The following is a 24561-nucleotide window of genomic DNA, read 5'->3' on the forward strand; positions in this document are numbered from 1 at the left end:
CCCCTGTATCAGCCGCTCCCAACTGGAGTTATGAAACTACCCCTCATTCCCGGTTGTGAGAGATGGATCGATTTACGCCCTTACCATAAGTTTTCTATGTCCCTAGTTGTTTCCCATAAAACCCCTGTCTTTTCTGATTAAGTAATCAGGCCGTAGGAAGCTACGTAGGAACCAGAATGATGTTTTACAAGGTTAAAACACTAGACCAAAGTGAAGAAATCGTTGAAATGAGCCCTGCCGAATGTGAAAAATGTTTAGTTAAAAAAGGCAGGACGCATTGATAAAAAGAAATGTTTAGCCTATGTTCGTCCCTCAGCAAAATACCTGTTTAGTACCATATCGATAGCACACAGTACCCTTGGGGAATATAAAGCCCTAGAGAACGGCATATCTTTGTCAAGCCCGTCTTACGAAGGTGGGTCTCCATCAGATAAACTGTCGAAACTGTAATAACTAATTATGAAGGAAAGTCATAGTACATCCAACAGGCCTGTCATCGGTCATTTATATGTTAGTTGTGAACCCGAAAATAACGGACGTTTTTCATTTCTGTCTGAAGCTGGGAGAGAAATAGACTTTTGTGATTACCTTCCTCTGCAAATTCTCTAAAGACTGTCTTTTCAAACTCGTTTAAGGGTACGGCTGTCAGGAGAGAGAAGGACCGGATGTGGGAGCACGAGGCCTGACTGCAGACTATGGAACACCTGCGACATGGGCCAAGGCGAGACCGCGACAGAACAGAGCTACAGGACGAGGCACTACCTCCAGCAAAGTGAGAAGAAAGGGCTAACCTGATGCCCCCGCTCTATGTTCGAATGTGTGCCGAAAGGTCCCCGCTCTCTAGACTCGGTCATGAGCCCGCCCATCTGAAGTCTCTCGTTCCCCTAGTTTGTTCCTAATTTGGCCTTGCTCCATCCCCCTTTTTCTCCGACCTACCCTATGGACTGTTTTGTACGCTCTTCTTCCATCTGAACTTTCTGACAATCACCTCAAAGGACACAGGGCGAAAAGGACCTTTCCGACCAGGAATACGAGGGAAAGGTCGTGCCCTGCAACGCGAGACTTAGAATAGAGCTGGACCCGTAGCTCCATCGCCGGTGCTCCACAGCGCCAACGAAAGACAACAAAGAATACTGAGAACTCGTTAACTACGAACATTTTGACGTCCTCAATCACCGTTTCTGCTGCGCCTCATTTCTCTCCCAGCCACCATTGTATTGATCATGCTCCAATCCGAATCTGACATATGTAATAACCTACCGGTCCACGTTATGAAATGTACTTGCTGCTCTCGCTACAGAATCGTTTTTGTATTGCATTTCTATGACTTTCCTGCTGAACAAGTTTATCAAAGTTTATCAAATAGGTCCACCTCCTAAAAACTAGAAATCTCAAAATGTATTGTTTACAACTCTTTCATCTGGGGTTCCTACCGTTTTCTTTCTCATGCCCACCACAATAGAACCGAGTAGAAAATGAACCAGCAAGATGTCTTGAATATGTTAAAGGGAGGACTGTTGAAAATTAGTACGGTTTGGTGAACATTATCTGCGCCATCTTGCCTCTTCCCCTGATGCCACACTTTTGTCGTGCGCACCCGCCATTTTAAGATGCCCTGGTCAGAACGAACCCTTTTGCATGCCGCTGGCCCCTGACATAGCCCTTCGCCCTCACTGAGCCTGCACGCTGACCGCCCCCCTGCTTGCACCTGCCTTGAATCATAAACCCCTCTTCGGCGCTGCTCTGCCCCAGGCCCTCATCCTGTTCCCAGCGCGACACCTCCCTTCTTCCCTTTCATGATCCCCGGCCCTTAGATGCAAACCCCCTTTTTCCCCGTGTGCCCGTTTGTCTTCCCCGTTCCCAGGCCGACACCCAGCTCAGCCGATACTATTCCTTGCCCCTCCCCGTACAATAGAAAGCTTCCCCCATCAAAGGATCCCCGGGTTGATCAAAGCCCCCACTCCATGAGATCCGATCAAACCCCCCACATTCCGTGAATCGGCGGAATATCCAGCTGCGCGATACTCATCCCCTGTTGTGACTAGGGTGGGGACTTCAACTGTAAATGTGTGTGGGAACGGGCCCAAAGGGGAGTTCCGGGAATGTCTTTCCATACATCAAAGCTTTAACATGAGTATGTAATCTGCAATAAAGTCATAAAACAGTGTATAAGAGGCCAGGCCTCAGAAATGTAGCTAGAGCACCTCAGAACGATACCTTCTGCCCGTTTTGTTGTGTTCTCCTCCGGAGAGAATAAAAACCTTGTTTCCTGCCTTCCAGTCTCCAGCGCCTGCCTCTTCATTGATTAAATAACTAGAGGGTCACAGAGGCAATACCGCCGGGCAAATACCGATTGTCCCCGACCCGACTCAGGTTTAACAATGGAGTTGGGGTGCGATGATGGAGTCGGCCTTGTTGAAGACGTGGTGGGGGCAGGGGTCGGTTGGGGATCCGGAGTGAATGGTGTTCATCGTGCGGGCTGTTTCTTCGGTGGTCACCGTGGTCCAGGTGCGGAGGGTGGCGGTGGGGGGCGTTGGTTCGACGATAGGGTGCGTGGAAGGTGCACCGAAGCTGTTGTGGATGTCGGCGATCTTGCGGTGGAAGTACGAGGCGAGAGAGTCGCAGAGATCTTGTGAAGGAGTGATGTCGTTGTTGCTGGTGCTGGGATTGGAGAACTCCTTGACGATGTTGAAGAGTTCCTTGCTGTCGTGGGCATTGTTGTCCAGTCGTTCCTTCAGTGATTTCTTCTTGGTGGTGCGGATGAGTTGGTGGTGCTTGCGGGTGGTGTCTTTGAGGGCGGTCCTATTGTCTGTGGTCTGGTCGCGGAGCCAGGCTTTCTCGAGGGTGCAGCAGTTCTTCTTGGAATTCTTGAGTTCGTCGGTGAACCAGGAGGCTTTCTTGCTATTGGGTCTGCTGGGCGGGTTCTTAAGTGGCGCGAGGTAATCGGCGCAGGTGGTCAGCCATTGTGTGAAGTTGCGGGCTGCTTCGTTGGGGTCCGTTGTGCTGACGGGTGGGTTCTGGCTGAGGGAGGTGGTGAGCTGCTCGGCGGTGATCTTGTTCCAGCTCCTGCGAGGAACCTGTTATCTATCAGCCCAAAGGTTTCCAATCGCCCACTCAACCACAACTGAGATCTAGCTAAGTCCCTAGAACGGACTATCTATCAGCCCAAAGGTTTCCAATAGCCCACTCAACCACAACTGAGATCTAGCTAAGTCCCTAGGACGGACTATCTATCAGCCCAAAGGTTTCCAATAGCCCACTCAACCACAACTGAGATCTAGCTAAGTCCCTAGGAGGGTAGCGATCCGAAGTGCCAGAAACAACCGAATTAAAGTCTCCACCCAGGATCAAAAGACCTTCAGGAAGCCCTAAAATGACCCGTCCAATATCAGCAAAGGTGGAAGTCTGCAGGCCCGGGGGGACATAGATTGTGAGTATGGAGAGCGTCTTCCCTTCCCATCTACCAGTGAGCGCGGCGTAGCGCCCTCTGTCATCAAGTAGTACATCATCGATTTCAAATGGGAGGGAAGACCGAACCAAAATACCCACCCCCCTGGAGCCAGATGTAAATCCAGAGTGAGCAACCAGACGATATCCACGCCTATTCATGGCTTGACATGCATTGCCAATTAAAGGCGTTTCTTGCAGAAGAACAAAATCAGGAGAATGACATTTCAAAAACTGTAAAACAACCCTCTCGTTTTATCCTATCACCCAACCCGTTGACATTCCAAGACAGTAGTCTCAACTCACTACCCCCCATGTCCAGAAATAATGTAGAGCACACCCCACACGGAACACAATGATCGGAGCGAGAAAGAAAACAATACGATGCCTTGTAAGAAGAAACAAACACATAAACAGCCCCCTCCACCCCCCAACTTGAACCCGTTACAACTCCCCCCACCCTGCACCCCTGCATATGACTCAAAAGCCACCCCAACTTGCAGTGTGCCTGTCGCCCAGACATTAAACTAATCTACACAAAGAAACCCAGGAGGAGGAAAGAGTCCCATTTCACCCCCGCCACCCTCAGGCCAATCCAGGATAAGACATAAGAAAACTAAAGTATTCGGACTCAGCTGCAAAAACAAAGGAAGTGTTCAGACATCGGGAACCACAGTATCACTCCTGCTCCGGCAAACCACCCTCGGCTCCGCCAGGGTGCTCAGTTTGATCATCCCTCTTAGGCAAAGAGTCAACCCAGTCACTGACATTTTCTGGACGGTCGAAGAAAAATGTCCGATCTCCGTACTCGATCCGCACTCTAGTTGGAAACAGCATGGGGTACTTAAGGCCCAAGTCTCGTAGCCGGCGTTTCACTCCCTGAAAACCATTCTCTGCCTTTGAACCAACTGGGAAAAGTCCAGGTAGAAATGGACAGATGCATTCTCGAACTTTACTGGGCCGCCCACCCGAGAGGCCTGCAGGATGGCATCTCTGTCACAGAAGTGAAAAAGTTTTGCAATGATAGGTCTCGGGGGGGGCACCCGGTTTTGCCTTCCCACCCGGAACTCGATGGGCATGTTCCACAGCAAGGACTTTGCTGAGCCTGGTGGGGGCGAGATGATTCAGAACAAGATCCTCCACCAGGAGGTCGGTAGCAGAGTGTTCGGGGCCCTCTGGGACCCCAATGATGCGTACGTTATTACGCCGGGCCCTATTCTCAAAATCCTCAAGGCGGCGAGCCATCAGGTCGTTTGAGGAGCGCAAATTGCCGACTTCGGTCTGCATTTCAGAGACGTCGGCAGTCAGGCTGGAGGTCTTTATATCCAACGACTTGACTTTCTCATTTGTTTTCGCCAGGTCCGCTCTGATCAAAGTAACTTCAACGGCCACCGTGTCGATCTTCGAAGCGAGAGCCTCGTATTGTTGCCCCATAGAAACCTGCATACTGGCAATGGCGCCCATAACATCCTGTAGGGATAGTTCAGGAGAAGCGGCAGGGTCAGCCTTAGGGTCTTCAGGAGCACGGCCAGTACCGCCGGGGGATCCCTTAGGAAGGGTGTAGCGATCCATGACGTTGGTTTGAGTCTGTCCCCCTCGGATAGGCGTCTTAGTCTTGCGCTTCTCGTTATCGAGTCTGGTGGCCATATTGGAAAAGGTGCCCCAGAGGGGCCCACGAGACCTGGTGAAAATGGCCGTTGATAGTGATGCCAAAAGTCAATGAAAGTGACCCAAAATAACATAGATGCCGGGAGAGCTGGATGTGAAATGCTCACAGACAGTGATGCACGGCGAAGAGGCAAAGCCAAGTCGGCTCAGGGGAAAATCCGAGCCGTCTTCCGATCAGATAAGGCCCGGAATAGGAAAACGAAACTGAAAGTTAAAACGAGGCCGTCAGAGGAAGAACCCCATTAGCCGTTGTTGTTCAACTACTCCACTGCCTGCTGGCTAACTGAGCCCCCGGCAACTCCCCGGGCAGGCCGCAAAAGTTCAAATCGGTGTAAAAGCGGCCCGACGTCCAAATTAGATTTTTGAAAGAGTATTGAGATCAGCCAAAATCCGTCTTTAAGAGCCCATCTCCGAAATCAGGATATATATCAGGATAATTGCGGCGAGGGTCCTGGGAGCTCTGTGCTCACGCGACCATCTTGGACGCTCGCGAAGCTCCTCCGACAGTGGTATTGTTGATTTTCTTATAGACCTTCACAGCAGTACCAGAGCTAATGTTAGATACTCCCAAGACCTGAGCGTAACAAACAATTTTGATATTAGAAAGGGTGTTCGCCAAGGATGCATTTTGGCCCCCTTTCTTTTTAACTTTTATATCAATGATCTTAATAGTGTCTTGCAGAAGGTTCCGGCTGACTGCCCTAGAGTCGGCAGGCGGGGAATTCCAGTACTTTTATATGCAGATGATGCAGTTTTAATATCCAGAACTGAAAGGGGCCTTCAAACTTTATTAAATGCTTTTAAAATTTTCATGACAGATAGAGACCTTATGATTAACAACTCGAAATCATTTGTCATGCAAGTTGGGCAACAACGAGTAGGAACTTCTTATTTAAAATTGATGAAGCAGCAATCCCGATATCAAAAACGTTCTCCTATCTTGGGGTTCTTTTTGATACTAAACTAAACTGGGGTCCGCATCTTGCTAAAAAGAAAGGAAAACTGGTCAGGGTGAATGCCTCCATTTTTAACTTTGCCTCGAAACTGGGGAAAAAACCTACCGGTGCCATGCTGAAACTTTACAACTCTAAATCTGTGGCAACGGTTACATACGGTAGCGAAATATGGGGGCATGTCGGTGGCGAACAACTGCAGATTGCTGAAACATTTTTTATGAAGCGTCTCCTGTGTGTCCCCGCAGGCACGTCCAATCTTGCAGTACATGAAGAATTGGGGATGCAATATTTATGTGACACTTTCTCCTTACGCCCGCTGACCTGCTGGATAAAACTGTGGCTGAATCCGGATATTCCTTTGACACACTTGATTGTGAGGGACTGTTTGTCCCAGGACAAGGCATTGGGTATCCCATGGATAAAATACTTGAAATCCAGCTTTGCCAGGCTGCGGCGTCCTGATTTGTTTGAACATCCAAGCCGGATTGTCAAGGGGGATCTGGAGGTAATCAAACGGGCCTTCCTTTTGGATAGGAAGTTCTTGAGGGAAGGAGTGGAGCTCCAGAAACAAAGTGTGAGAAAATTTGTCATGTTGAAAACTTGTTTAACCACTGAGCCATATTTATTGGGCTCCCTGACCTCTCATGAAAAGTTCCTGCTAACAAGGTTCAGGTTGAATCTTTTCCATCATCTGCTGGCTAGGCCAAAAACTGTTAATTTTAATAAGACTGCAGTACCTTGCGGCTGCGACGGGAAGTCTCCGCAGGATATGCTGCATTTTATTTTTTTATGTAGGTTTTATGAATATCCCCGCAAGCGCTATCTGGTGACTCTTTTTAAAAAACGTAATTTTATTCAGATCAGACCGGCGTTAATTTATTTACAACTTTTGCACAGTGATAGTATTCTCCAAATTACTGAATTTTTAAAATTAAGTGTTAAACTGAGAAATTGTCTGGATCAGTAGTGGACTCTTGTAATGAATTTTTCTAATCCTCTTTTTTATGTAACGAAGATAGTATACTCTTGCACTTTTCTGCACTTTATCAGATGTGTTTCTATAACAAATATATTTTTAACTGTGTTATTATTGTACATGTACTTTTATGGTTTGAACAAACCGAAATAAAGTTTTCTGACTGACTGAAGTAAAAGTTAAAGATTTCATTACAATATTGTAAAGTTATCTTCAACCACAAAAAGGTGTATTATTAAATGAGTCTTTCTGATTTCCTGCATGTAGGCATCCTGTATAGCTTGTACCTGACACGAGCCAATGCAGTATCAAAAAAACAAGGCAGCTAGAAAGAGATGAACTTTTCTCTCCATGCGATTTTAAAAGTGCCACATTGTTGTGCAAAGAAGTATTCACTCACCACCTAGAACATTGAGCAGGTTTGCTAAGTCTTTGGACTCACTCTAGTAGACTTGATCTGTGCTGAGCCCATTCCTGTTTCCACAGTGACGTACATTTGATGGACGGGTCGGGTGCAGCATTTTAATAGAGCCATATGAGCGATGATAGATGATGCATGTATGCAGGCTGCAGACCGGAGTTAAGGAAAACAGGGTTGCAGAAAAGATTTGCGTTTTGTGATTACCAACAAGGCATTTAAGTGTACAAGAAATTCGTGTTTGTTTATTAATTATTAATTAATTATTTCTAGACAATTTGTCAGAAAACCGATCCTTGCTCTCCGGAGTATGAAGCCACTGCCAGAAGCTTAAAAGCAATCAGCAAGGTAAGACCCTGCTCCTTTCCATACCTGCGATGAGCGTGTACCTCTTGCCACCAGCTCTCCTCTTTTATTATTTCATGCTATCAAGTTGTGCTAAAGGTCCTCTACTATTTTTGGGTTATGTCTTTTTTCCATGGACTGCCGATCATTTTGTTCTTAATAGAGGCACAGTCATGGCACACCTGTAATGAGAGAATGATCTCACTACTCACTTGAGAAAACGTATTACACATGAGGAGTAGCTCTCCGCACTTGCCCATGTCTCTGCCTCCTCCATATTAGGCCTATGTGCAAAAGTCGAAGCAATCTATTAAAAAAGAGAAGATTCCACGTACACCATCCCACCCCCATTTTGTCCCACAGCTTGTCTCTGTACATTCAGGCGGTGGCTAGGCGGCGTCCCAAGGCCTATGAGTGAAATAGAGGCCATCATTCCTTTAACAGCCAATCAGAGAAAAAAGGAGTTGTATATCGACCAGGCCCAGGTCAATTAGCTACACCCTTCCCACACTTAAAAAAACCCCATGTCTTTCCTCTGTTCCCTGACACAGATGCAAAACAAAGCCCATAGGCAGGGGGAGGGGAGAGGTACGCCACTTACTATATATCGAATAGCATATGCACAACTCTACACTTTAAAGAATGCTGCATGTCACCTCTGAGTTTCATGCCCTTATAGATGCATTGGGCATTCGGTTTTCTGCCCATGTGTTCATGGAACTCTTCAATAATGTAATGTGTAGTTGGAGTACAAGTCCATGTATCTCACATGGGAGTAATATGTGGGTTATAAGTTGGAATTTTTGTTAGGATGATTTTTCACCTTTCTGTGGTCAACTAAATGCACGTTGTTGTTTCATGAAAACACCTTTCGTTAACGGCAGAGCTAAACAATAAAACTGCGGTTGCATGCACTACATTTAAAAACGTTACCTTATGATTGTTCTTTCTGTTGCACTAGATTCATTTTTTACTGATAAGGGAAGGATCAAAAACATAGAAATTTCTATAAAATATGTTCTTCGTGGCAAAGTCTGCACAAAGGAGTTCTTATTGGTTGGTTTTCTGTTGTAATAGCTGGTTAGGAAATGCAACGAGGGGGCACGCAGAATGGAGAGGACGGAACAGATGTACACCTTGCAGACGCAGCTGGAATTTGGCAAGATCAAGGTAGGAATGTGTCCTAAATTACCTATTGGATGTTCCTCTGTGCATACAAGCTAGATTTGTCTTACATTTTTAAAACTGGGGCTCTACCATGCAATAATCTATCTAGGTAGAGTCTGAAATCGCTCTGTTTTCTCAATTTATTACATAAAACTGGAATTTTCTCACGCTGGTCATATTGCAATCTCATGAGCCCATATTCTGATTGTGCATTTGTTGTTTTGCCCCTGTATCTTGATTTTTCAGGTTTTTCTTTAGTTGTGAGGCATTTAGTACCCTCCTAGGCGTGCGGTCTGCATTGCAGAAATATGCTCTGGTATTCAATTGTTGCCTTGTGTGCAAGTTGCATTTATTGGCCCTTTGTACTGGAGAATGGCATTCACTTAAAAGTTTTGTACATTTCAGGACCACAACTTGCCAAGGAGCTATTTCACCTGATGCTGTTCAGAGCAAAGGATGATAAACCTTTGCAGTTTCACCCAAAGTAGATGGAATTTGGATCTTTTCCCAGACTTGAACAATATAAGACCTTGCCAGTCTTTTGATAAAAGTTTGGTAATACTTGCTTTGGCTGCTCTGGTTATCCCTCTTAGTGGCCTCTCTTGGTATCTTAAAGTAGTCTGGCACTTGATCAGACCAATCTTGCTACAGTAGGAGGACATTTTATGGGTGATGTTCTAAGCGAGCAGCCAGTTCATGTTCTGACTATTGACATGTTATGAGGATAAAGCCAACTGACTTAATTGAAGTTCATACAACCTTCCCACATTTTAAGTGCAATTCCATAATGGTATCCCTTGAACCATCACTGAAAGCCTTTTACAATCACAGTTTTACCAGTTTGGATATTAAGGATTCCACAAGATGCAATATGACTGATTCAAAGAATAACTGTTAGGTGGTGTATAAATCACAATGATAGTATAAGAAGAGTTCTGCAGGACTTTGACCACTAATAATTCATTAAACTATACTACCTTTGAGACTTCCGGAAACTACAAGGCACTACATTTCTTCCTAGACTGCATTGTGACAATAGCTAAGTATTATCAAAATCTTTATCACACGTCAGGACCTTCTACATCTTCTAATTGTATGAATTTGGTTTGGGGGTGACTTAGGCTTCCATGAGCAGATCAAGAGACTCTCAGGGGTTTGTTTTGGCACGCTTAAAACCTTGAGGAGGTTTTTTTCCCCTGCTCCCCCGCCCCGCCAGGGAAACGGTGGCCAGGGCGCTCATCTTATCGCGTCTGCACTACGCCAATGCCCTTTACATCGGCATCCCGGGGTATCTCCTGGGAAAGCTGCAGGTTATTCAAAATGCAGCTGTCATGCTCCTGTTTAACATCCCGAGGAGACTGAGCGTACGCCAGCAGCTTAGCAATTTGCGCTGGCTCCCAGTTGCCCACAGAGTGCGCTTTAAAGTTCTGACCATGACGCATAAGGCACTCCATGGTCCATGCCCTGCCTACATTAGTTCAAGGATTGCCTTTTACCTTCCTAGCCGTCCTCTTCGCTCCGCCCTTCAAAGACGGCTGGTGGTCCCCAGATTTCGACGAGCGAGGATCGGGGGCAGTCCTTTGTGGTAAAGGCAACCACCCTGTGGAATGCTCTGCCAGATGACCTTCGGCATACGAAGGAACTCACTATCTTCAAAAAACTCCTAAAACTCACCTGTTTAAACAGTCGATTTAGTTCTGTTTCCCTTCTCTGTCATTGTTCCCCTCCGCGCCAGGACACTCTTGAGTAGCAGTGCGCGATATAAATCCCCTTATAATAATAATAATAATAATAATAATAATAATAATAATAATAATAAATCACTCATATCACCTTTTGACTACAACAACCATCTCACCTTCTACTGTGGAGTGCCCATCTCCACCATTCACTTGCACAGTTCTTCAAGTCCAACTGACGCACAGATTTTCTACTACCTTGCATAAGTCACTAATGGGGCAAAACACATGTTGGCTGGATAGTTCTTCAAGTGCAACTGACGCACAGACGTTCTACTGCCTTACAGGAGTCACTAAGGGGTTTAAGCACATATTGGCTGGACGCTGTTTTGAAGCTATCTGTTGCATGAACTGTAAATCTTTTCACATGATATCACCTTTGCACATTGATGTATTTAGACTTTGACATGGTGCTCTGTTGTCCATTTAAAAAAAAAATCTGTATGGAGATGAATTTATTGTTGTATGCACTAATAACTGGCTTATAGCGGCAGGTTTGTGCATATGAATATAGGTGTGTGGTTCTGTCATTTCAACTGTCGCTCTTGGAAGCTTTCGACCATCTTGTACTTCCACCTCTAGTGGTGATGCACCGAATGATATAGCACCACCTGTTCCCTTTGGCCTTGCTGTTTGGAAAATATATTTCTTTATGTGGATGTGTGACAGCAGTTTTTTCACTGCCACCTCTTTAATAGTTTACTCTATAAATCATAGTTGGTGAGGGGGGCTAACTAGGCATTTCCAGTGAGGTATAATCCAAAATGTTTAGATAGAGCCTGGACGGCACATGTGCTGCTCGGCGAGGCATGCGTTATTAGAGTATGGATTTGAAGCTCCGCCCATATTTTTCATTGGCTTATGTCATTGCCCTTTGTAAATGCTGGCTTCTGATTTGTTAATAGGCTTAGTACCGCCTTGTCTTCATTTATAACCTCTCATGAGGACTGGCCCTTTTACTTCTGTTGTTACATGGTATGCCTTATTTAGTCTGTAAAAAGAACAATTGATGGACAGAATGCAGAACAATGTCATATATTCCCCCACAGTACAGAGATCTGGGCCTAAATCCATTGTTCTTTTCCTCACCATGCCATTCCAGTTTGGACTCAGCCATATGCAAATCAGTCTTGACCCTGCGCTCAGTGGGAACAGTCCAGCCTGAACTGCCAGACAGGTCCTCCCTGGACTGGAAACAAGCTTCCTAGGAATGGTTTTGGGCTTTCAGCCCGGATAGCTTGACTCCAGTGACATGGAGGGCACGGGACCCACGTCTGGGCATACCCGTCCCACTCAGGGTGACAAATGCAAAAATAACAATTGATGGACAGAATGCAGAACAATGTCATACATTTGCCCCAGTACCGACCAGGATGCATGTTTCCGGTTCAGGGAAGACCTGGCTTGGCATTTTAGGCGGGACTGTTCCCATGAGGCACAGGGTCAAGAATGATTTGCATATAGCTGGGTCTGAACTGTGCACACTACATTTAATGATTACCTTTCTTATTTGGTACATGTTCATGACTTTCCTGCTTATGCTAAGTGTTGGCCATGTATTTCGTTTTTGAGTGGTGGGTAAGGGAGTGATGAACTCCACATTTATCTTCAGTGATTTCAAAAACTTCATGCAAATGTCCTTATTTCAAAGCCTGGTCTCTTTAACCCTGCCTTTGTCAAGCAATAGACAAAAGTGTGTCAGACATGTTCAGCAGTCTGACTTGTTTCTCCGAACTTGGGGGTCCTTGATAAGGTGTAATTGACATTCAGAGATAGGGATGAATTTATCAGACACATCGCATCAGTGTCACATTTTCTTTCCTCCAGCCTTTCCCGCTGATATCAGCATCTCGTTGGCTTCAGAAGCGAGGGGAGCTCACGCTGATTGAGGAGGCAGGAATTTTCCGCAAAGGTTTTGGAAGGCCGAGCTGCTACCTCTTCCTGTTCAATGATGTCCTGATCATAACTAAGAAGAAAAGGTACCGAAACATGTTGTGAGATTTAGGGAACTTGGCAAAAATCAATGTATATTTCTCTGTTTTTCGGTTTTCAGCATACCTTGTTTGATTTTGTGTATAAAAGTCCAGAAACAGAAATTAATTCCGGTGCGAAGTATAAAATCCAGCAAACTCATGGTTTGCCTTACTCGCGGTGCTTATTGGTCCTTTGTCTCACCTCATGTCATTGAATGTTCTAGAGTAGAGATTTGAAAACTCTGCAGATTTTCAGTTCGAAAACTTTGCTGTCTGGCCCCAGACATTCTGCTTTCCTGCAGAGAGACAGAGTTATGGGTGACGTGGTCAGAGGGCCTGCGGAGACATGGGCAAATGGAGAACTGGGGGTCCAGAGGAGACACTGGCTAAAGGGGCCAGAGGTGAGGCCATGAAGAGGCAAAAGACTAATAGGACAACAGAGGAGAGAGGAGCCTGTGTCAAGATGGGACTACAGGTGGATGAGTGCCAGATATGAAAGAGTGCTAAGAAGCAGTAGGTGGCAGAGAGAAATTGAGCCATGAAGGGAGGGGGCCAGTAGAAACAGGGAGCTTTTTAGACAAGGGGGACGAGAGGGGTTTAGTGATAAGAGGAGATTGGGGCAAAATCAGTGGACGAGGGGGACTGGTACCAGAGGAGACATTAGGCAGCAGGAGGGAGTATGGCCAGAAGAGACCCAATTCTACATTGTAAGGGGGGCCAGAGGTGAGACAGGATTATGGGGAGGCAGGAGGAGCCAAAGATGACAAGGAACAGCGGAACAGGAGGTCCAGAGGTGGCAGGGGACAGAAGAGGTAGGAGATGGGCCACAGGTAAACTCAGGCTACAGAGTGAACAAGACAAGAGGAGACAAGGGCTAGAAGGGACAGACATGTCAAAGGGCAGTGGCAGAGTAGTTGACACGGAGTTCTGCTAAAGGAGACCAAAGCTTCCTAGCCTTGCCTGTGGCAGTCATTTAGTTGAGGAGAGCCACGGGCTACATGTGTGAAGGGACGGTAGATCCCACAGGGCATGTATGATTGCATCACCACAACAAGCAAGCAAGAGCGGAAGTGGCCGTCAAATTTTTTTTTCTGACTCTTTGAGAAAGTGAGTTGGTCTGCCTTATTTATAATGACACCCTTTAAAGTGTTAAATCACATAGTTATCAGTATGTACCCATTGGGGAGGGTGGGGGTTACACGGCCAGGCCGGGCCAATCCAGCCTCACGGCTGAAGGCTGTGTATTGCAGGCTTTAGGGTGCCTGCAGTGGGTGGTAGCATGGCCTGGCCACAGCCCCAAGCTGCAAACACAGTGATGGACATCTGATATTACATTAAAAAGAACAAATTACTGAAAGCACAGGTTAAAGTGGCGTTCTAGTTAGGAATTCTAATAAAATATTACTATACCTTGCCCCTGTACGATGCACAGTGTTCTTTGAAATGATGTCATTTGATATGTCATGCGTATTGCTATGGATGCTAAAATTTAATGTGGTATAAGTTATTTATTATGAAAAGATATAAGCTGTGCATGGTGAAGTGGGGTGTTATAGTTCACATAGTCTGCTTCAATATAAGTATTTTTTCATTGACTTTGTATGTTCTCTTATTTTTCTCGAATTTGTAATGGGGTGGCATGGCAAACGGTGGTGTGGAGTAAAGTACCGTTGAGTACACTAGTGTACAGTGGAATAGGGTGGCTTTGAATGGCATAGAGTAGAGTGATAAAGAGTGCTGTGTTGAAGAGTGGTGCACAGTAGACTGCAGTGACTTGGAGTGGTGCAGAGTAGAGGACAGTGGTGAAGAGTGGAGTAGTTTAGAGTGTAGAATAGTAGAGTGGTATATAGAGTGCCGTGTGGAGTAGAGCGGCGTAGAGTGAAGTGGGGTAGAATATAGTGGCGTAGAGTACAGTAGCACAGAGTAGAATAGTGCAGAATAGCGAGCAGTGGCGTAAAGCAGGGTGTAATGGCATAGTCTGCAGTGGCGTTGAGTGGTGCAGATTAGGGTGGCATATAGTGCACTGAGATAGAGTGTGATCCAGTAGAGTGGACTAGAGTGAAGTGGGGTAAAGCGGTGTACTGGGCAGTTACAGAGCGCAGTGGCATAGAGTGGGACAAAGTGGAATAGAGTGGGGTAGACTGCAGTGGAGAGCATAAAGTGCAGTAGTGTAGAATAGAATGGCATAGAGTAGAGTGGTGTACAGTAGAGCAGCACTGTGTTGAGTGGCGTAGAGCAGTTCAGACAAGATTAGAGTACAGTGACAGAGTGGTGCAGAGTAGAGTGCAGTGACCCAGAGTGGACTGGCCTAGAGTGCAGTGGTGTACACTAAAGTGGTACAGAGTGGAGTGCAGTGCTGTGGAGTAGAGTGGCATATAATGCAGTGGTGTAGAGTGGTGCATAGTAGAATGGCATAGTGCACTGGGGTAGAGTGCAGTAGAGTGGCGTAGATGGGATGCGAGTAGTTTGGCTTGAAGTTGGATAGAATAGAGTAACGTAGAGTGCAGCCGTGTAGAGTAGAGTGCAGTAGCGTACAGTAGAGTGGCATATTGTGCACTCGGATAGAGTGATATGAAGCAGAGTGGTGCATAGTACGATATAGTGCAGTGGTGTAGAGTGGTGTACAGATCAGTGGAGTAGAGTCCTCTGGCCTAGAGGAGAGTGGTGCAAAGTACAGTAGAGGGGCGTTGAGTGCAATGAAATAGCTTAGAGTGGTGCAGATTATAGTAGCTTGCAGTGGTGTAGGCGCAGTAGCAATAGAGTGCTGCAGAGTAGTGTCATGACATAATGTGTTTTGAAGTGGCTTGGAGTGTCATAGAGTAGAATGGTGCAGACCAGAGTAGAGTGGCACCAGAGTAGGCAGGCCCTGGGCCAGGCACCCGCTTTTCCTTTTTGGGCCCGTGAACCCTAGATAGATAAATCCTTGCCACAGTTTGAGGAATCTTCACAGAACTTTGCAGACCTATTCCATTCAAACCTATTCCATTTTCTACATTGGCTGATGATGCGAAGTTTCATGGTGATTAGTTAATAGGAGAGGGTGTGCATGCCTCCTCCACCTGCCATGAGCCAGTAATTGGCCCGGGGACCCCATCCCCCAAGGCTGGCTCTTACATTGTGTCTCAGAGAGTCAACCCAAGGGGCACAGTGGTTTTCCTGCCCGCCGGTAGAGAAACACATTTGCTCCCAGCCAGCGGGAACAACCCCTCTCCCGGGTTGCCTGCATGTGGGTGGATTGGCTCCGAAGGCTGGCCAAAGGCCAGCCCCTGCGACCAACCCTGCGCCCGACATGAGCCTTGGCCATGCTCAGCAAAGGGTTTGGCCACAGGGACCCAACCCCGTGCCCATGGGGGTGCGGTGTTGGCTGCGACCACATCCACCAGGGCACATCCATATAGTGATTGGGGATGAAACATGCATCCCCCTCCCTGATTTCAGCCGCGGGACCCCCTCTCCAGGCACGCTGCCATCATAAATAAGGGGGAGGGGGTCATGTGGCCCACCTCCCCAGGCCAATTTGGTTCCAGGGACTCCTCCCCCAGGGCCTAGGCAACTATTAGTATGGCAGGCAAGGCCGCTGTGCCCCCCTCCCCGGGTCAATTTCGGTCCCAGGGACCTCATCTCCCAGGGCCCGATCAGTCATTAAAGGGGGAGGGGGAACACAGCCACCCCTCCCCTGGCTGATTTTGGCCACAGGGACCTCATCCCCTTGGTCTGGCCAGTCAATGGTGGGTGCCCTGGCTCCCACCCAGGGCACCCACTGCCTCTTCGTTGGGGGCCGTTCTCCCCACCTCCAGCGTGAGGCAAAATTGTTTATGCATGCAGGGAACATCAAGTAATGCAGGAGGAATTTTTTCATCTGTATCTCTGCCCCAGATGAAATGTCTGCTCCCAGCGGGCAGGAGCATTTTTCTTGCTCTTGCACGCTGGCAGCGGACTACTGTTTGCTAGTGTAAGCCCACTTGGCAACTTTTTAAAGCACTTGTATCTCAAAAACTATTGAGTATATTAACACCAAACCAACAAAAAAACATTATTTCCGAGTAAAGTGCTACTTTCATGCAAAATCTGGGGTAAATCAATTTATCAGTTTGGGCTGTAGGTGAAAGCATAATTTACTGTGAGAGTTAAAATGTGAAAACAGAATTGCCTATAAACCCACTTTTTAAAAAACGTACCCCCCTGCATTGATCTGCATGAAAAATTGGCATACTGGACCTTAGCTGGCTACACCAAGCAATTGCCAAATTTGTTGTAAATTTGTCCAAGAGGTCAAAAGTTATAGGGAAATCAAGTATTTTCAATTGAAAGTGTGACTGAACCATACCTACACAATGGCCATTGACCTGAGCAATGAATATATATTCAGGGTTGTCATTCAAGCTTATGGGATGCTTACACCTACAATTCTCTGTTTGGGATAGTTATTAAAATAAGTTGGAGTGCATACCTACACCTTTATCCCTCAGAATGAGTACAGTATTGAAATGGGGACACTTGAGAAACACTTGTATAGGAATGATTTCTCGTTGGGTCTCAACATGGTCCTTCTCCGGCGCTTCTCTCAGTTACATGAGTGAGCTTGATGGTTTCTGTTATTACTGCACAGTACTGTAACAATGATTAAAGTGGTAAAATTCCAGTAGCATTTAGTCGCTGAAGTGATAATAAAAAGGTTCTGTCACCGCTTTCTCACATAACACTGTTGAAGCATAGTGAAATAAGGCCCAGAGAAACACAGGTGTTAGATTGTATCTCCGAGTGAAGACTGTTTATGTGCACTAGAAACCTCTTTTGGCTGGCCGAAACATGTTCAGTATATCAAAATGAACTAATTATCCGACTTATTTTTTGCCTCAGTCTTTAGAATCAATACTTTCAGGCTGTTCCCCCCCTCAGTACTGGGTTTTCCACTGGCCACTTCTGTCCGACCTCAGATACATCTGCCTCCCTTCGTTTCAGCCTTACTTCGCCCTTCCTCCTCGTCACTTCCACCTCCCTGTTTACCACCTTCATTCCTCCCTGCAGCCCCCCCTTCCCTTGTCCTCCGTCTGCCCTCATTTCTGCCCCTACAGCTCTCGTCCTTACAAACCCAATTCTGACCACCAACCTCCCTATCCTCCTCTGCAATTTTCAATGTATGCCTGGTTATTTTTGATTATCACATCTCCCACTTTTCGGTGTTCTTATTTCCCATATTTATCGTTTTGAAATATGTCTGGCGGAGACTTATATGTTGTTTATACTCATTTATGCTATGTATGACCCATGTCTTACTGACCTTCTTGTCTCAAAAATGTAAAGCGCTCTGATACCCCTGGGTCCAGCCAGCGCTATATAAAACCTCTAAATAAATTACCCTGTGAGCACCAATCCTAGCACACAGTAGCTTGCACTTCATCATCTCCAACTATAAGTAGGCCAGCAGTATGCTGCTTCTTCATCCAACAATAAACCTGTATCTGTCCCTTAATCCGCCTAGTGTGGAAGAGGTGTGGAGCAGCGGCCAGAGTGACTGACGCCGGACTCTGGGGATCACGGTTCAATCCCCGGTACCGGCGGCAGGGGTCTGCCCAGCACCATGTGACTCTGGGCAATAGCTTGCTTAATCTTCCCGACGCCCCCCAGCGCCGGGAAACCTACGGGTAGCTGTGCGCTTTACAAATACAGGATTATTATTATTATTAGTGTCTTTAACATAGATATCATTAGTTCAGCAAGTCCAGTACAGTGACAATATGAAGGGCAGGATGGAGTATGGGTGTCCTTTAAAACACCAGTGTATTAGTGTTCCTGGTGCAAGCCATAGCTACAGCACTGCTTACCCTCAAGCGCTATCAAACGGAACCTGTTTCGTCGTCAAGATTTCACATGCTTTCGAACGCTGATGGATCTTCTGCTTGCAGCAATTCAAACTGCTGTCAACATTTGCTCTGTAATCACTGTTGTTGTAATTACATTATGTTTGACCTAAATGATGAGACCTGGCAAGTGATTTCAATGCAAGGGTTTTGTAAAAGTCATATTCTTAAATTGCAGTTGTATTAAATCATATCATGTATTGGCATTTTGGTGCAACACTATTTCATGTGAACAACTGAAGAGGAACCTTTGTGCATGAAGTAGCGGGCAGATGTTTTAAAAACAATAAACAGGTGGTTGTAGGAGCCGTTTTCAACATGTGCTTTAAATTCTTTCCTATGCAGCGATGAGAGCTATGTGGTGATGGACTACGCCAAAATGGATCAGCTGGCAGTCGACAAGATAGACACGAATGATCCTCAGTCATCTCCCCCAGTCAAGTCTGGGACAGGTACTCTGAGCCGCAGCTTGTCCTGCCCTTATCTCTTCCAAGTGACCATGAGGAAGAACAGCGAAGGGAAAATGGAGCAGATCACGCTGTCTACAGAGTCTCTGTAAGTGAACACATTGTTATTTTGCCAGTGTTTTAGAGCACCCGATGTGTTCCAGAAAGGGTGTTATGGATGGCAGTGATTGATTTATTAGCAGCAGGGGTCAAGAAAAACACCCAGGAGAGTTTCAGTAAACTACGCTTCTATATGCAGAGTGTTATGATTCAATGACCTAGAGTTTTTAAACAATTCTGCAATTATAACGCAGAGAAAACTAAATAATTACTCCCTTGGAATGTAGAGACTTGGGTTCAGGTCATGCTTTACATCACATTCTGTTTTCTGTAATCTGGACCCTAATCGACTCGATACACCACCACACTGTGCACAACATATAAGATTTAAGATGCTTGCGGTGGTGCGAATGCTCAAACCGGTGTAAATGCCCCGAATAGTACTATGTGCTTTTTAAGCTTATCTATTCAATTAGAAATGTGAATCTCCTATAAATCTAGCTAGTTATAAAACAAACATAAGTCTGATCCAAACTAATTAGACAAATGCACTAAATGCAAGAAAATAACCACAGAGATATTTTAGCACATTACCTTATCATATGTGGCTTGAAACAAAGGGACAGCATTTAGTCACATGCAGGGCTGAATATTTGAGACAGTTTTCTGTAAAATTGCCCACAAATCTGAGAAAAGATGTAAGTGCATTCCAGGTGTTGAGCCTTGGGCTTGGAATCTTCTCCCTACCTGCTGAGATGAAGGACCAGTTGGTTGCGGGGATATCAACCACAGTTGTCAGGTTTGCTGGAGGATATTACATGGATAGCCTGGTGTTCAGCCATAAAGTATATGGTCTACACGTCTCTACTAGGGTCTTAAAGTTTGTTCTGTCTTTCGCCAAAAGTTAATGTAATTCCGTCCTTTCTCGTGTGATGCAATCTGTTATTGGGTAAAAATTAGCCTATATGCTCTTTGTAGCTTGGAGAGGTCTTTGTTGGTAGGTGCATGTAAAAGGAATTGCAGTAGTCCTGGATGTCAGGGACTAGTGTGATTTTAATGGGGAGCTGCAAGACTGGAGGATCAACCTCAAAGTTGGGGTTTGTGGTGGAATATGTCCTTGTTTAAGTCTATGGAGGTAGTCATGGGAATATCACTATCAAAAATAACCTCCAAGTTATGTGCTTCATGGGGGTGCTTCAGAATGATGCCTATCGCATAACGCCATGAGAATGGGAGAGCTGAAATGTCTCCGGTTACATGGGAAGAATGGTTTATTTCTGGCTGTTGAGGTACAACTATGTTATTGTATTCCATGTTTGCCCACAAAGTAGCCAAGGATTAAGGACCACAGATCTCTCTCCGACTGTGAGGAGATGTGTATAGTGTACATACTTTTGGTGTATGATATGCTAGTATAGCATAGTGGCCAGAATTGAATGCTCGGTATTGAAATGGTTTGGCAAGTGGGTCTGGACAGTACCCACTCTGTTTGGAGATGTATGCTGTCTTGTGTACTGGGGATGCAGTATAGCCATGTGCAACCTTTAAGATAGATCACCTCTTGTAATGGCACAGATTAGACAAAATTAATGTTAAATATCCCCACTGGTTTAGAACCATTTTCTGATGCACCACCAACACAGTTTCTACTTTATGATTACACAGTAAACATGGGGTTTGATGTATTAGCCAGGAGGGAATCTTTTTAAACCAAAACTGAGGTCCGAATATCCACACAAAAAAGTATCTGCAGAATGACTTAGCACCATGATGGATAGATAGGCAAAAGCGTTAGACCTTACATGCTTGAACAAAGCCACTAGATATGAATAGAAATCTATAAGGGGAAAAACAGAGATCATTTTGATATGCTAATGGGTCAATGATATAGACACTACTAGGATGATATGGAATTGGAACGGTAGGGTCACATTTCAAGGTACTCTGGTCCTGCTTGCATTGTTGCGAGAGTTATTCATTATCTAAGGTGTTGGCTCCCAAATGGTTCACCAAATGAAGCAACATGGGGTACTTAATCTAAATAAAATGGAAGCTACTGTAGTATACACCTCTAATAACTTGTCTTTGATGCTTTCTTTGTAATTGCTCTCTCTTGCTTGTTTTTTAATTGACTCTGGGCCTGAAGGTGGCTGAGGTATTCCCCATTTAGTCTATCAACTTGGCCAGAACAGTTAATACTGATCAGTGTTTGCATATGATCAACAGACAGAGAGGGTTAAGCCCTTATTCGGGATTTTGAATTCTGCTGGAGTGCTTCTGCAGTCCACCCCACTCTTAGTGTCTCTTTTCCTGTTGATCCAGCAGAAGCGTGTGTAAAAAAATGTTCTCGACAATTATCAGACATGTGTTACTTAACACACCATAAACAAATCCTCAACAACACTATTCATAAAATCACAGAGTTTGGCTCATAAAAACTCTATAGCAAACAAACTCATAAGGTCCTACGATAGATCTTTGTAACAACTAATAGGGACTCAGATAATTAGAGACAGAAAGACACTCCTTCATAAGGACCTGGAATAAAGAAGTATCAAAATAATAACAAACCTACACAATATCAATAATATCAACGATAAAGAAACAAAACACATGAAATAGTAATCAAAGACCTTTATCTAAACTTCATAATGAATGGTCAAAATAAGAAAATACATTAGAATCAGTTTCATTAATCAGAAATTTCTTTAGTAATACAGGTAAATCACAATACATCACAGCTTGGAGCTGAATACACCATCAAATAACATTTGTGTGTCAGAGAATGAGAGAGAGAAAACATATCATTGTAAAATACATATACAGTTAGGAATCATTCAAACCAAAGCTAGGTTGTAGATTTTCAAAGGCAGGACACAAGATGAGTCCAATAGAAAGCCAAAGTACAGCAAACGATAGCTAACCCCAATCGACTTCAACAGCCGAGTACAGGGTAATCAGGAGAGTTCAATTTAGGGAAATCGGAGTTCAAACTGACAGCATGCCAGGCTTGGAACTGCAATAGCCAGGAAAAGATTCATGCACAGCTCTCTCTAACATCCCTTTTCCCACAGAATCCTTTTTTTTTTACAAATTAGCATGATTTCCATTGGTCAAGATCTGTGGTGCCACCATGGTGGGATCGCTTTCTATCCCAAATCGTCCAGAACACATACTTAATGTCATTGTCCACTGTTCATTTAATTTCTATGAATATACAATATCATTGTAGGAAAGAAATTTCAGTGATAATACACATAAAGTCAAAGTCAAAAAGTCTTGTATAGCGCAGCATATCACCGTTAGGTCTCAAGGCGCTTGCAGACAGATCGACACACCTAGATTCTATCAGGTTAGCATTTCTAAGCCATACGAAGGAAATAACATTGAACTAAAAACATTTAGAATTTCGAGGCCTACATGGAAAACTACAAAAGCTTCATTTTTCTAATGAATAAACGCGCTAATATTGAAAACAAGAGAAGAGGAATAAAGGTGCATAAAAAATGTCATTTTCTTTAAACATATAAGTATAGTCTGTTTACGATTCATTATAATAAGAGCATCCATTGTCTCTCTAGTTTTTATGTTATCAAGAAAACTTTAAACAGGAATAATTTCTACTTTAACGTTTGTCTCTTTCATATTGCTAAACTACAGTTTGCATAAACAGTTTTTCACGTTATTATTACAATGCATTAATAGATTTTTCTCTTTGTCATAAATGATTTATTCTCAAACCAGTTTGTGACACTTCTGCATGCTTTTACGATGTACTTTTACCTTCCACTTATTCACGAGACACTTCTGTTAGTCATGTTTCTTAAGTAAGTATTAGTATCACACCCAGTAGGCAGGATTTGATCAAGTCTGATTATCTCAAATAATCACGCTCCATCACTTGATCACTCGGTGATCATTTGACTGCTTCCAAAAACTGTATACAAAGACTCCCCTCTCTTCCTCAACTGCATTTGCACCTCCCAGCAGATTCACAATTTTTTGTCTGATTCATTTATTTAGGAAAAAGAGTGGGGTTTTATTCACTATTGTGTTATTCCCACAGTTGTTGACAATATTCATTCTCACTTCCCACAAGCTAACTGCTTAGGACAATCGGGACTCGGACAACATGCAAGCAGAGTTTGCAGTCCGCTCTAAATTGTTGAGTGCAAAAATGAACATAAGTGCAGTTTGCTCCTATTTAGTTCTGATATCAGATTTTAAGCAGGTTCCTGAGGATTCAGATTTGTCATGTGGAGTTTCAGTTGGTATTTCAGGTTCATTGCTTCTGCATACAGGTGTCACAAAGTTCGTGTGTACTGACTGGATTTCCTGTTTTCTTGAAAATTCTTATATTTTGCTTATTGCTAATGAACAGCAGCTCCAAAGTGACTGCCTAGTTTCCTGCTCTTGATCTGCCCTTGGTAAGTCTTGTTTAACTCTTTCCTGACTGCAGGAGCGATCGAGCGCGCTGGATCACTGCCTTGGAACATAAAGAAGAAAACAAAGAAACAGGAAAAGCAGACCGCAGAGGTAATAATACAAACATTCACCCAGGTCACGTGCTATTTTATGAATATGTCACTTTCTTAGTCATGAGATCGGAGTACTTTGTACTTTTCAAAATGACAGGTGCAGCAATTATGTGTTAATATGTAACTGAGGCGAGAAAAACTCTGAATAAATAGGTGAAGTGTACCTTGACCCAGTAGCTCCACCAGTCTTCCAGGCGCCTCGTTGATCCTGTGTCTTTAATGTTGTGTGAAATGGTAGGACGCTGATATTATGTGCTTAATTTGGGGGTTTCCTGTCCAAATGTCTGCTTTTTGTTGTACCTGCAATACCATGTCATCTTTGAGATAAACTTTAACTAAACACACATGTAAAGAAAGGATGTAGATATGTTGAGAAAGTCAACTAACCTTAGGTGTTTTTTATTAACCGCATGCGTGCGGCGGCTTTTCCCGCTGTACGCGGCGTGTTTTAAAAACGCGCGTTACATGACGAGCTCAGCTCGTCATCAGCGTGCGAGCGGCACAACTCATGACGAGCTGAGCTCGTCATGAGCGGGGAAGGGGTTAATATCTGTTCCCACTGGAGACTCTAGGCCCGACAATAATTTGCCGCTCCAGGGTACCTCAGGTTTAACAAGTGACAATGGCCCTTCACTTTATCGTTGCTTGATCTGCATGAAGCACGAATAGCATAAACAAGTCTATTCATATTTTCAAAGACCAACACCTCTTTTTCCTACTTATCGAGTCTGGAAGTCTCACTGTCCTTTTCATTTCGCAGAAATAAGTGTCTTGCACATAAATTATAGTTAGTCAATATTGTTTTACTGTGTTGAGCATGTGGAAGTTACTGTACTTTAAAATAACTGTCTCATTGCTCTTTATACCTTTGCTGATATTGTTTGACAAAGGTAAATAGATAAAACATATTTACTTAACAGTTTTATTGTTATTTCCTCGATAATCAAGGTTAGACCTTTTGAAAAGA

At 44.6% G+C, this 24561-nt stretch overlaps 1 protein-coding gene across 1 annotated transcript in view; it reads left to right on the plus strand.

Moving 5' to 3' along the window:
• Positions 1–24561, plus strand: part of LOC144754552 (rho guanine nucleotide exchange factor 16-like) — a 306705-nt gene that overhangs the window by 261025 nt on the left and 21119 nt on the right. Inside the window, exons 9-13 of the mRNA XM_078642485.1 lie at positions 7739–7813; positions 8888–8980; positions 12544–12695; positions 18896–19105; positions 23516–23592. Of these exons, the coding sequence (XP_078498611.1) occupies positions 7739–7813; positions 8888–8980; positions 12544–12695; positions 18896–19105; positions 23516–23592 (607 nt within the window). The remainder of the gene's footprint in view (positions 1–7738; positions 7814–8887; positions 8981–12543; positions 12696–18895; positions 19106–23515; positions 23593–24561) is intronic.

This window comes from Lissotriton helveticus, chromosome 5_1 (assembly GCF_964261635.1).
Source record: "Lissotriton helveticus chromosome 5_1, aLisHel1.1, whole genome shotgun sequence".
In the NCBI taxonomy this organism is placed as follows: domain Eukaryota; kingdom Metazoa; phylum Chordata; class Amphibia; order Caudata; family Salamandridae; genus Lissotriton; species Lissotriton helveticus.